General features: G+C 33.9%; 1 protein-coding gene across 6 annotated transcripts; it reads left to right on the top strand.

The window, feature by feature from the left end:
- Positions 1-1,358: 1,358 nt before the first annotated feature.
- LOC123910714 (DEAD-box ATP-dependent RNA helicase 42-like) lies at positions 1,359-6,523 on the top strand. 6 transcript variants are annotated; one of them, XR_006810257.1, is made up of 5 exons: positions 1,359-1,512; positions 1,828-5,295; positions 5,665-5,760; positions 5,964-6,036; positions 6,201-6,523. XR_006810257.1 is itself a non-coding variant. In XM_045961904.1 (3 exons), exon 2 carries the CDS (start codon positions 1,837-1,839, stop codon positions 5,290-5,292), a length of 3,456 nt encoding a protein of 1,151 aa, XP_045817860.1. In that variant the 5' UTR covers positions 1,387-1,512; positions 1,828-1,836; the 3' UTR covers positions 5,293-5,295; positions 5,665-6,523. The 6 variants fall into 6 exon arrangements, 1 of the variants encoding a protein (XP_045817860.1); XR_006810260.1 differs by having other exon boundaries at positions 1,387-1,512; positions 5,968-6,036; XR_006810258.1 differs by lacking the exon at positions 5,665-5,760.
- Positions 6,524-12,934: the final 6,411 nt, after the last annotated feature.

Below are 12,934 nucleotides of genomic sequence, written 5' to 3'. Positions count from 1 at the left end.
TTAGAACGAAACGACTTTGAGATTAAAGTTTTTCAACAATCTCCACGCTCTTAAAGCACACACCATTGTAGTTGTTGCAATGTGTATGTGTACTATGTTCGTTGTGCCTTGAATTTATTTTTTATTTATATGAAATATTATAAATTATTAATTACTTTATCTTAGCATATCCATCTTATTATCATCTTATTATTAATTTTAAAAAATTTTCAATCTTATAAAATACCTATAGATTTATGAGTTTAAAGAATACAGAGTGAAGTAGAGTGACGTGGCGAAAAACATGATTATAATTTGTTGACAATTTAAAATTACTTTAAATTATTTATCCAAAAAAAAATTTAAATTATTGGTGCATATTCATTTTTCTCTAAATTTATAATATACAAACAAAAAATAATTTGTACTATTTGCACTATATAAGATAAGATTAAACAAGTTTTTTTTTTTTTTTATAGAAAGATAAGATTAAACAAGTTTTTACTAAAAAAAACCCCTTCAATTAATTTTGACATTTTTTTAAAGTAATTTTGACATATTCTTTGTAATATATAACCCATGAATTTGTGTTACCTGAAAAAATAAATCCCCGTCCGTCAAAAATAAAGGCTTAAATGCAGTTTTGGTCCCCTAAGTTTCACAATTGCTTAATTTTGGCCCCCCACGTTTCAATTGTTTGATTTTAATCCCTTAAGTTTCACAATTGCTCGATTTTAGCCCTCCAAGTTTCAATTGCTTGATTTTGGTCCTCCAAATTTATCCCTTTTTGCATTTGCTAGCCCCCGTTGAACTTTTTGATTAAAAATTGGTTATGTGGCATTTTTAAATTAAATAAGTATTTAAAAATATATAAATAAAATAAAAATTGTTTTTTAAAAACAAAATTATAAATATTTTTTTTATTATATGTAGTTTATAAAATAATTTTGTTATATAAAAAGGTAAAAAAAAATTATGAACTATTTCTTAAAAACTTTGTAAACTTTTTTTAAATAAAAAACAATTATTAAACCTTTTATTAAAAAAAACAATTTTTAATACATTTTTATAAAAGCAAATATTATTATTTTTTTAATTAAAACATATTTTAATTATTTTTTAAAATGTCACATAAGCAATTTTTAGTCAAAAAAATCAACGGTGGGGCTAGCAAATGCAAAAGGGGTAAACTTGGGGGTCAAAATCGAGCAATTGAAATTTGGAGGGCTAAAATCAAGCAATTGCGAAACGTAGGGTGTTAAAATCAAGTAATTGAAATGTGGAGGATCAAAATCAAGCAATTGTGAAACTTAAGGACTAAAACTGCATTTAAGCCAAAAATAAATAAAATAAATCCTTTCTTTTTCGTTTTTCCCCTCTTTTTTTTCTTCCATTTATTTACAAAAAAAAATAAATAAACTCTCTTCTTCTTCTCTTTTTCGTTCGCACAAAAGAAAGAAAACGAAAAAACGGCATCTTAGGGTTTTCTCACTCATCTCGACGCCATCATCAACTCGTCTTTCTCTCTCGCTGGTACCTCTCTGTCTTCTACTGATTTACAACTTTTATTCGTGTTTTCTTCACAATTTTTAGGTTCTAAATTCAATTCTGGAATTGATTCATTGTTTATTCAATTAGGTTATGAAATAGATTTTGTGTTTATTCAGTATTCTCAATTGTTGTGAATTCTACTACTTAGCGTAAAATTATAATAACTTATAAATGTGACTTTTATATAGTTGAAGTTAAATATTTTCAATGATACTGTAATTATAATTGCATCGGTTTTCAATGCCATACATACAAGTATATTGTTGCTGATGTGTATATGTGAATTTGTTTTTTTAGGATAAAGTAATGGAAGAAGGAAAACATAAATCGAGTGATTCTAAGAGGAGTCATCGAGATCGTGATAGAACTGGTGAAAGAGGTAAAGATAGAAGTGATGGAAGGCACAAAGATAATAGGGAGAAGAGGGATCGTGAGTCTCGAAGACATGACAGAGAGAAAAGTACTGATTCTGAGGATAAGCATGATAGAGACAGGGAGAAGCGCAGAGATGGTAAAGAGAAGGATAGGGCACGGGTTCATGATGTCGACCGAGAAAAGAGAGATAGGAAAAGGGAAAGAGATAGAGAAGAGAAAGAAAAAGAGAGAGTAAGAGAGAAAGAAAAAGAGAGAGAAGAGAAGGAAAAGGAGAGATTAAGGGAGAAAGAAAGAGATAGGGAAGATAAGGAAAAGGAGAGAATGAGGGAGAAAGAAAGAGAGAGGGAAAGAAGGGAGGAGAAGGAGAGGATTAGAGAGAAAGAAAGGGCAAGGGAAAAGAGGGATCATGAGAGAGAGAAGGAAAAAGAAAAGGAAAGAGATAAAGGCAGGAGAGGACGGGAACGAGAGCGGGAGAAGCATAGAGATGTTGATAGCGATAACAGTGACGGTGAGTTGAGGGAGAGAAATAGAAAGCGACATAAGAAAGACGACGACAGTTATAAGGGGCGGGAGAAGGAAAAGAGTTCTAGCAAGTCAAACAGGAAAGTTGATGGAATTAACGGAAGCCCTAGGAGAAAGAGCGATGGAGATGACTCTGATTCCAAAGAGAAAGAGAAAAGACTTACCCATGAGGAGGAAATGGAAGTTGAACAAAAGAGGTTGGATGATGAAATGGAAAAGCGGAGGAGGAGAGTTCAAGAGTGGCAAGAGCAAAAGAGGAAGCAGGAAGAGGCAGAAAGAGAAAAACAAGGTGAACTAGAGTCTGGAAAGGCATGGACACTTGAAGGGGAGGAATCTGATGATGAAGATGGAACAGGTAGACATACGAGTATGGATGTAGACGAAGACGACAAACTTGCTGATAATGAACCTAGGGAGTCAATGGTGGTAGATATTGACAATGGAACAGTTGCATCCGATTTACAGAATGGAGATGCTGGTGCTCCTGCAGACGATGAGATCGACCCATTGGATGCTTTCATGAATTCTATGGTTCTTCCTGAGGTTGAAAAGTTGAACAATGCTGTTAACTCAACACCTTCTGATAAAGCTTCTGACTTGAAACCTAAGGATAAAGAGGACGAGCGTAGTAATGGTCGACAATCAAGGAAAGGTTCAAATAAATCTATTGGCAGGATAATTCCCGGTGAAGAGTCCGACTCAGATTATGCAGATCCTGATGTTGAGGGGGATCCATTAGATGAAGATGACGACGAGTTCATGAAGAGAGTAAAGAAAACAAAAGTTGAAAAGCTTTCTTTAGTTGATCACTCAAAGATCGACTATATACCATTCAAAAAGAATTTCTATATTGAAGTGAAAGAGATCTCAAAGATGACTCTTGAAGAAGTTGTATTATACAGGAAGCAGTTAGAGTTGAAGATACATGGAAAGGATGTGCCCAAACCTGTAAAGTCATGGAACCAGACTGGACTTACTAGCAAAGTTTTAGAGACAATAAAGAAGGCAAACTTTGAAAAGCCAATGCCTATTCAAGCTCAGGCGTTGCCTGTAATTATGAGTGGTCGAGATTGCATAGGCATTGCCAAAACCGGGTCAGGTAAAACACTTGCTTTTGTTCTGCCAATGTTGAGGCATATCAAGGATCAGCCACCAGTTGTTGCAGGAGATGGACCTATTGGGCTTATTATGGCCCCTACAAGAGAACTTGTTCAACAGATTCATAGTGACATAAAGAAGTTCACAAAGGTAATGGGTATCAGGTGTGTTCCTGTCTATGGAGGTTCTGGTGTTGCTCAACAAATCAGCGAGTTGAAACGTGGTACTGAGATAGTAGTTTGTACTCCAGGTAGGATGATTGACATACTGTGCACCAGTAGTGGAAAAATAACTAACCTGCGTAGAGTAACTTATCTGGTCATGGATGAGGCAGATCGGATGTTTGATATGGGTTTTGAACCACAAATCACAAGAATTGTTCAGAATATTCGGCCAGATCGTCAAACCGTTCTCTTCTCTGCCACTTTCCCACGCCAGGTTGAAATTTTGGCTCGCAAGGTTTTAAATAAACCCGTTGAAATACAAGTTGGTGGGAGGAGTGTTGTGAACAAAGATATAGCACAGTTAGTTGAGGTGAGGCCAGAAAATGAGAGGTTCCTTAGACTCTTGGAACTACTTGGAGAATGGTATGAGAAAGGAAAGATTTTGGTATTTGTCCACTCACAGGATAAATGTGATTCATTGTTCAAGGATCTAATGAAACATGGCTATCCATGTCTTTCTCTTCACGGGGCTAAGGATCAGACAGACCGTGAATCCACAATATCTGATTTTAAAAGCAATGTCTGCAATTTGTTGGTTGCAACAAGTATTGCTGCCAGGGGATTAGATGTCAAGGAGCTCGAATTGGTGATCAATTTTGATGTTCCAAACCACTATGAAGATTATGTACATCGGGTTGGGCGCACTGGCCGCGCTGGCCGAAAGGGTTGTGCTATCACATTTATTTCTGAAGATGATGCAAGATATGCACCAGATCTGGTGAAAGCTCTGGAGCTATCTGAGCAGATTGTTCCTGATGATCTAAAATCCCTCGCCGATGGCTTTATGGCAAAAGTGACTCAAGGATTGGAGCAAGCCCATGGGACTGGTTATGGAGGCAGTGGCTTTAAATTTAATGAAGAGGAAGATGAGGTGAGGAAGGCTGCAAAGAAAGCTCAAGCCAAAGAATATGGATTTGAAGAAGACAAGTCAGATTCTGAAGATGAAGATGATGGTATTAGGAAGGCAGGAGGTGATATTTCACAGCACCCTGCTCTTGCTCAGATTCTTGCTGCGACCAAAGCTCCTCCAGTGCCTACTCCTATCTCTGCAACCCAACTGATTTCAAATGGTGGGCTACCTATTTCTTTGCCATCTGTTGTTGGTCTCCAGACTCCAACAGTCTTGCCTGGTACAGGGCTACCCCTTGCTACACATGACGGGGCAGCTCGAGCTGCATTAGCTGCTATAAACCTGCAGCACAACTTGGCAAAAATACAATCTGAAGCATTGCCAGAGCATTATGAGGCTGAGTTGGAAATAAATGATTTCCCTCAGAATGCTCGCTGGAAAGTCACACACAAGGAAACTTTAGGCCCCATTTCTGAGTGGACCGGAGCTGCTATTACCACAAGGGGACAATATTTCCCACCTGGCAAAGTCGCAGGACCTGGGGATCGCAAACTCTACTTGTTCATTGAGGGTCCTAGCGAGCAGTCAGTTAAGAGAGCCAAAGTAGAATTGAAGCGTGTTTTGGAAGACATCACTAACCAGGCTTTGCAACTACCTGGTGGAACTCAACCGGGCAAATACTCTGTTGTATAAAAGGTAAGATTCTGATACATTTGAGTTTATTAATGCTTATTTTAGTTGCTGTTCTAAGCTTTATGTTAAACACTTTTGAAGGGAAATGTTGGCTGTACAGCTTATTATTTATTGATTTTTGTAATCTTTTCTGTTCGTTGCACCATATAGGTGCACATTATCCTTGGCTATGCCTATATGGTTTTATATGATTAAGTGTTTTTCTCTGTCTTCTCTGGGTGGATTCATTTAGGTTCAGAACTAGCATAAATAATCTTTTCTGAGTTTAACTTGGGAATAATAAACATGATATTTGTATAGCAATGTTCTTGTTTAGTTTTTTTTTTTTAATTGAGAAGTTCTGCAACCTAAGAGTAAATCTACTTTTGGTAGTCAATCTGGAGCGAAAATGAGACACTGTTAAACACTCTTGTCTCGCACCCCAATCGGGGACAAGTTGCGCATATGACTGCCATGCAGCTCATACAGGTATGAGTATTATTATCATGGAAAGTAAACTGATTTTTTTTCTTCTAATTTTGCTATGTGTTTGCTTAGTATTGTAAATTCTTCTAAATTCTAATACTACTTTGCATACCATCTGATGCTGTTTGTTTTTATTAAATTTTAATTGCACAACTTTTCTATCCTCTTCATGGTTTCTTTTTTGTTCATCTTCCGCTTTGATGCAGCTAGGTCTTTCAAGCCTAATCTCGTATATTCAAATATTGTTCCGTCCTTGCACTTGCTTCGTGGATGTCTAAGGTGCCAGTCATGACGCAAAATTTTTCATCTAGTTCCTACTTGATTTCAAGCTAACATCCTTGAAATACTGATTTTTTTTTTCCATGTTATTCCTTGTCCTCAAGTTGTGAGATATTTATGCTATTATTTGTTCCTTTATCTGATTTTATGTGTGTATTTTTCAGGTTTTGGTTCGATGACCGTTTGTCTTGAAAAGGGATACAAAATGTGGTTCACATCTCATGTAATTGGGGAGATCACACAATTCAGTGATTTACGTATTTTCCTAACTGCAATGATTTGGATTTCAGCACATGTACACCATAAAACATATCTTTATATGAAATTTACCATTTAATGGATATGTCTATCATGGTATCCAAATCATCAGTTTAGGCTCATAATTAAGTCATGGCACTTTGCACTTGTCCTTGTTTTTTGTGAACTCAGCAATTCTATATTTTGTGTTGTAATTCAAATCTGTCAAATTTTATTTGGTTTGCTGAAATTCAAACATTATCACATTTATTATTCAAAAATCTACGTTGTGTATGCTTACTGGTCTGTTTTCGTGGGTTTAGTAACTTTATGTTGGATCAGAAGTAGACAAGGTGTGCTCATTCTCTGTTAAACTTATTGGATCAGCTGTGCTCACCCTATCAACATAAATACATCCTTAAATCATCTGTGGAAGTTGATGGCACCCAAGCATTTATTGATTAGAGCTTATGAAGAGCACAAAACATGTGGAAATGTGGAAATTATTAAAGAGGTGAAATGGCTGACATGCTGACAAGGTTTCACTTCTTAATCTCTGCTCTTTCTGTTTTGTCTAGTAGTATCATCATCCTGTCAAAAATTAAACCATATATGCGCATCTTCCTGTCACAAATTAATTTTAAGTCGCTTCGTATATGTGATTTCACCAGTTATTTTCTCTCTGCAAATTCTCATACGATGACCAGCTTGAATCACAGGAAGGTTATCAAGATCAGCATTCTGGAGACCATATTGTCTTTTTCTTAATATACCACTCAATGAGCTAGACAAAAACATAAGGCGAGCATTAGGAGGAAAATGATAGTAGCTTAAAAGGAGTGAAAGTTTGACAAAACTGTTTGGCACAAATGGTGATTAACATACAAAATCTGAATTTACTTTAGTATGTCAAGTCTATGTTCATCATTGCTCCAAAGAAATACTGACACATGATGAGTGTACAAGTGAAAATTTAGGATTCTGATTGTTTTGTAAGCACTTGCTAAACACACCACAATGAAAACCTACATGCATACTCAAAGATTTAAAGTGTATAGTAGTGATATAACCAATTAGAAAGGTGATTTTATTTTCTAAATAACTCTTCATGGAAACGTTCCACGAGGGTAAAAGGGTTATTGGAAAATAATGACATTGAATCTGACAAAAGAAAGTGCTTATATTTCAAACCAATAAACATTGTTTTGTTTTGGTTATATTTGAGACTGGATGAACCGATGAAGTAATCTTTACCCGCGAACCATCTTTGATAGACATGCTTCAAATCTCTGCATTGTTTTCTTTTGTTTTTGTCAAATCGATGTAAATATTCTGTCTCTGTCGTGAAAGCGAAGAAAATAATAATCTTTCTTTTGGGTATTTGGTCAATTGTTCTTAGTGTCTTGGGCAATTTTTAGTTATAATTTCAAGGGTGATCCCTTATCGAAATTGTTTACGATAGAACTAGGGACAAGCTAATATGAACAAACTCATATTGTACGTAGTTGATAAAATGTTGTCTCCCTTTCCTTTTCTCTCTTTTGTCCGCCATCCAAATTGTCTCTTTTCCATCATTTCCGCCACATGCACTATTAGAACTATGGAAAAATTGAATGGCCTAAGCCACTTTAGTTGTGACTAAATTGTGATCATCCTTTCATTTCCTATAACAACATAACATAGCAAGCACAATCACCAATCGACCAAATAGGATACACAAATCAAAAGCAGTACATTCTCTTGTGAGAAATTTACAGAGTAGCAAAAAAAATAAAACTATAGGCAGAACCATAGAAGCAGACATACAAATTCCCTAACCATACTCTAGCTCACCCTTATCGTTGCCATATACAACAACCTCCACCACTTAACCACCATCAACCGCCTCACCACCAATAAACCTACCAAATTCCACAATGAGTAAATTTGCACCACTGTAGTCATGGAGGTACCTTAGGGACCATTGATGTTGTTGCTGATTTGTGCTTCAATTTAAGATAGATGTAATGAATTTCTACATACTAGATGAAAAGATGAAAGAGATTGATGAGGATATTAAAATAAAGAGACAATTTTATGAGATAATGCATATAAAATCCATGAACTCGTATATTCTAACACTCCAAAAATATGATCTATAACTATCCGGAGAGTTTTTGTTTTAGCAAAAAAAAATAAAATAATGGTGTCCATTTAAAGCTACAACTAATTTTACACAATACGATTGTTATTAGATAACGGTGTAAAATTACTCTACATTGTCTATGTGTATCCTATTTTCTCAGTCAAATATGTTATTTATCTTTTTTCATGTCAATCTAATCTTTCATCTTTAAAAATATTTACATAATTTAACTAATTTTAGTTCTTATTTCTTATTTTCCTTCTCTTATAAATAAGAGATTGAAAAGAAAAAAGTTCTATTGTGTTTGATTTTATAACTATTTTCAAAATTGAATAAATTATGAAGCAAGAGGTCAAATAAAAGCTAAAAAATTCGACACTCATTAAACTCCAAGACAACTTTTTATCCCATAGGACATTAATTTTTGGAGTTTAAATTGTCACTTAAGATTTAAACAATTTATAAGTAATTTACACAATTTTACTCCAATGAGATAACACAATAAACAACTTATACCTGACTTCAAGTAATGAATAATTATTAATCTCCCACTTTTTTTGATTTGTTTCTTCAAGTAACATTAGTTCAAAATAAGCAATGCAATGTACCATGTAAGCGAACTCCAATGAAAAAACAAGCTACGCATCAGAACTCAAGAATAAGTAACTATCTAAGTTCAGGCTAATGCTACGTTCATTCTATTGAAAATGCTCTTGGTACACTATAATAAATTATTCAAAAGAATTTATCATGTATCATTTTTTTTAAGGGTCATGCTATGTTAGGCATACTTCAAATAGTAATTTTATCTTAAAAACAACAATGTTTGACTTCCACGTGTTATCAATGGTATTCTCCGCACACATGTGGAGACTAATCATCTCGAGGTAACTAAATTCATCTCTTCTAACAAATACTTCTACATAAGCACCGATCGAAATTCGAATCCAGAATCTCAAGTATCTACCACTTGTATCCCACTATATTTATCATGTGAAGATATTGTCTCCGGTTAAATTTGTCTCCCATGAAATCAAAACCCTTCGTTTCTTTTTTTAAATGTGCTTTAAGGTCCGTTTGGTTATATGAAAAGAAAGTGGAAGGAAAGAAAATTACGCAAACCAATGTATGAACTTGGACTAAAGTTAGTCTAAATTCATGCATTGATATACTTTACATCTATTAATGATTAAAATAATAATAATAATAATCAACATTTTATTTCCTCAAGGGGGATTGTCAACGAAGAAAATACATTCCCGTTTATCATGTATCATTTTATCATGTGTTTCATCATGTACTAATCTTTTGCAATTAGTGTTATACTACTCCCTCCCCGTCCCAATATATAAAACTTACTTTGACTAAATGTACTATTTATTTATCTTGTTTTGACCGTGTTTTTTTAATAACATATAGATGTAAACATTATCATATAAGATTTTTTTTTTGGTACAACATATGAGATATTGTTTGATTTGTTTTGATGAGTATTTTCAAAATATTAAGTTGTTATAGTTTTTACAAATAGACAATTAGAGATATTAGTGATCACAATTGTACATTGGCGTACAGTGGTCAACTGTATATTATACTTTGGGACGGAAGAAGTAATATTTTTGACCCAAGTAGATGTTGGGAACTAAAAAAAAAAAAACCGAAACACAAAAAACTGAAAAATTATTCAACTAAATCCTTTCACACGGCAAAAGTTAATATCCATAAGGGTCTTTTTATGCACAGTGCATAAGGCCTTGGCAACCATTAGATTTTCTTTACACGTGTATTAATCATAGCCTTCTTCAGCTCACACTCACCACTACGATCACGATCTATGCAAGAGGCGGAGCCACCGTGACCTCGCAAACTGAAATCAGACCACCATTCTGATCGCCACTACGATCACGAGCGTGAGCATCACAACCACCAACAAATTCAAGCATGTAACAAAACACAAAAATGAAAACAAAAAGCTTACTCAATTTCGGCCACATTTTACATGCGATTCGATCACCGATTTCGAAAATTAATACCGGAAACATTCATAAAATCGAACGACGATCAAAACGGTATAAAGAACGTTGAGTTTCGTTGATTATTGAGGGAGAACGAACGGGGTCGGTGAACCGGGTCGTCGTGACCCATTTCTGCAGGAAATGGGTGAGGAAGATGATGAACAGTGACGCGCGTCCACGCCCACTCTCACTGGCGGCGCGTGGGGACGCGTGCGGTGCCAAGGAGACTCCAATTTTTTTTATTATTTTTACATAAAAATAGTAAATAATTTTCTGAGAATTTTGGGACCAGTTTTGTATTTTTCTGAGACCTGAAACTATATTTAGTTAATTAAATGAGGTAAATATGTTTTTATAAATATAAGATATTAATAAAATTTTCCCAAAATTTTATTTAGGGTATTTGGAATTATTTGGAACGGTTGGGGATACCTCACTCTCTTCAGTTTTATATCGTCTTAAAAATTTAAATTTATTTCACAATTTTTATTAAGGGTTAAATATGTTTTTGGAGAACAACTCTTTGAAACCATTCCACAGCAAAAATGTTTCATACCGTCATACACTGAAACCATTAGTCTAGTTAAATGGTTTCATGGCGTTATACACCGAAACCATTATTATAGTTAAATGGTTTTATATGAGCATTAGTGTCAAGATGTTATACACTGAAACCATTTGTCTAGTTAAATGGTTTTGATACTGTTATACACTGAAACCATTATTATAGTTAAATGGTTTTATATGAGCATTAGTGTCAAGATGTTATACATTGAAACCATTAGTCCTTTTAATTGGTTTCAAGATGTTATACACTAAAACAATTTGTCTAGTTAAATGGTTTCATACTGTTATACACTGAAACCATTATTCTAGTTAAATGGTTTCATAGCGTTATACACTGAAACCATTAGTCTTGTTATTTGGTTTCAAGATGTTATACACTGAAACCATTAGTCTAGTTAAATGGTTTCATAGCGTTATACACTGAAACCATTATTTTAGTTAAATGGTTTCATATGGGTATTAGTGCCAAAATGTTATACATTGAAACCATTGTTATTAAGTAAAACATCACATAACCATTTTACAAAACCATGCTACATAAAACAAAAAATCATATAAAGCAATTAGGGTTAGTTTAGTTGAAAAAAATTTGGATAGTATGCATGAGATATTGGATTCGATCATTTTTTTATTTTAAAGAAAAATCGATATATATATATATATATATATATATGTAATTAATGTATGAGATTTTATTTATATTGTGATTATGATTGATAAAACTTAAAATTAAATTGTATGTTTGACAAGTATGCTTTATATATACATGAATCATTCGTTATTATGTTGGGCTTCGAGGGGGTGTATGACGAAAATTAATTAAAAATAGATTTTTATAATATATACTTCAAAGAAACAAAAGTTATTATTTAACTGGAAACGGGGGGCGCGCTAGAAATTTGGTGGGGTGCGCTAGAAGTTTGGAGAAGGGAAAAAAATTGGGGACGCGCTAGAAATCTAGGGGAGGAAAAAAAATTGGGGCGCTCACAAGAAATCTAGAAAAAAAAAACTGGGGGTGCGCTAAGCAAATGGGGGGCGCGCAAGTAATGAGGTAGTATATGGGGGGCGCGCGAGTAATGGATTGCCTAATTTTGGGCTTGGACTGACTTTTGGTGTAGGAAGCAAGTTTATGCATGGTGCATAAGTTTGGGCTTATGCACCATAACCACACCCCTTTCACACATACTGATTGATTAGTGCCTAGTAATTATAAACACATTCACATAACGTAATAATAAAAAAAAAACAAAAACTCTCAAAGATATTGCCACAATCTCAGAAGAATTGACGATGTAATTTTTTTTTTTTGAATGATGAAGTAAGAATTTTGCTGTTGTAAAAGAAAAAGTAAATATTTTAGTGACGAATATAGATGAGAACTAAAACTGCCTTAATTAAAATTATTAAAGTTTATAAATGTAAAGAATTACCTTGAGATACAAAAAAAGAATAACTTGACATAAAAAAAAGTTAAACAAAACTTATTTACAACTTTAAATTAAGTTAAACAACTAAAACAATTCTAATTTCGTTTTGCATTTTTCCCTAAATTATAGAAGAGAGATGGAAGAGTTCTTAGCCTTTTTTTAGAAGAAACAAAAAGAAAGAAGAAACTTTGTTTATTTTTCTTGAGAAATTTGAATCTTTGTGGTGTTTGTCCGGTTAAAAAATAAAAGATTGAAAAGAACAAGTTTAATTATATTGTGTTTAATCACAGTCTCAACAAATATTATCAATTTTTAGTTGATCTAGTTTTTTTTTTTTTTTTTATAAATAAAATTAAATTATAAGGAGTATAAGGTGTACTCAACCCTTACAATTCGAAAATCGCCATTAGATGCTATCAAGGCAAGCTATGAGATTATTACACCAATTGACATAAGTATACATGGTATTAGTGTATTACACCCACCTCTACCTAAAAACCAAAACCATGAGATATAGATAATTTGAT

Source organism: Trifolium pratense, linkage group LG2, assembly GCF_020283565.1.
Source record: "Trifolium pratense cultivar HEN17-A07 linkage group LG2, ARS_RC_1.1, whole genome shotgun sequence".
Taxonomy (NCBI): domain Eukaryota; kingdom Viridiplantae; phylum Streptophyta; class Magnoliopsida; order Fabales; family Fabaceae; genus Trifolium; species Trifolium pratense.
This window is presented reverse-complemented; position numbering and strand designations above follow the sequence as displayed.

What these genes read in the sequence shown, in the direction of transcription:
- LOC123910714 (XM_045961904.1), top strand. Translation starts at nt 1,837, where the DNA reads ATGGAAGAAGGAAAACATAAATCGAGTGATTCTAAGAGGAGTCATCGA.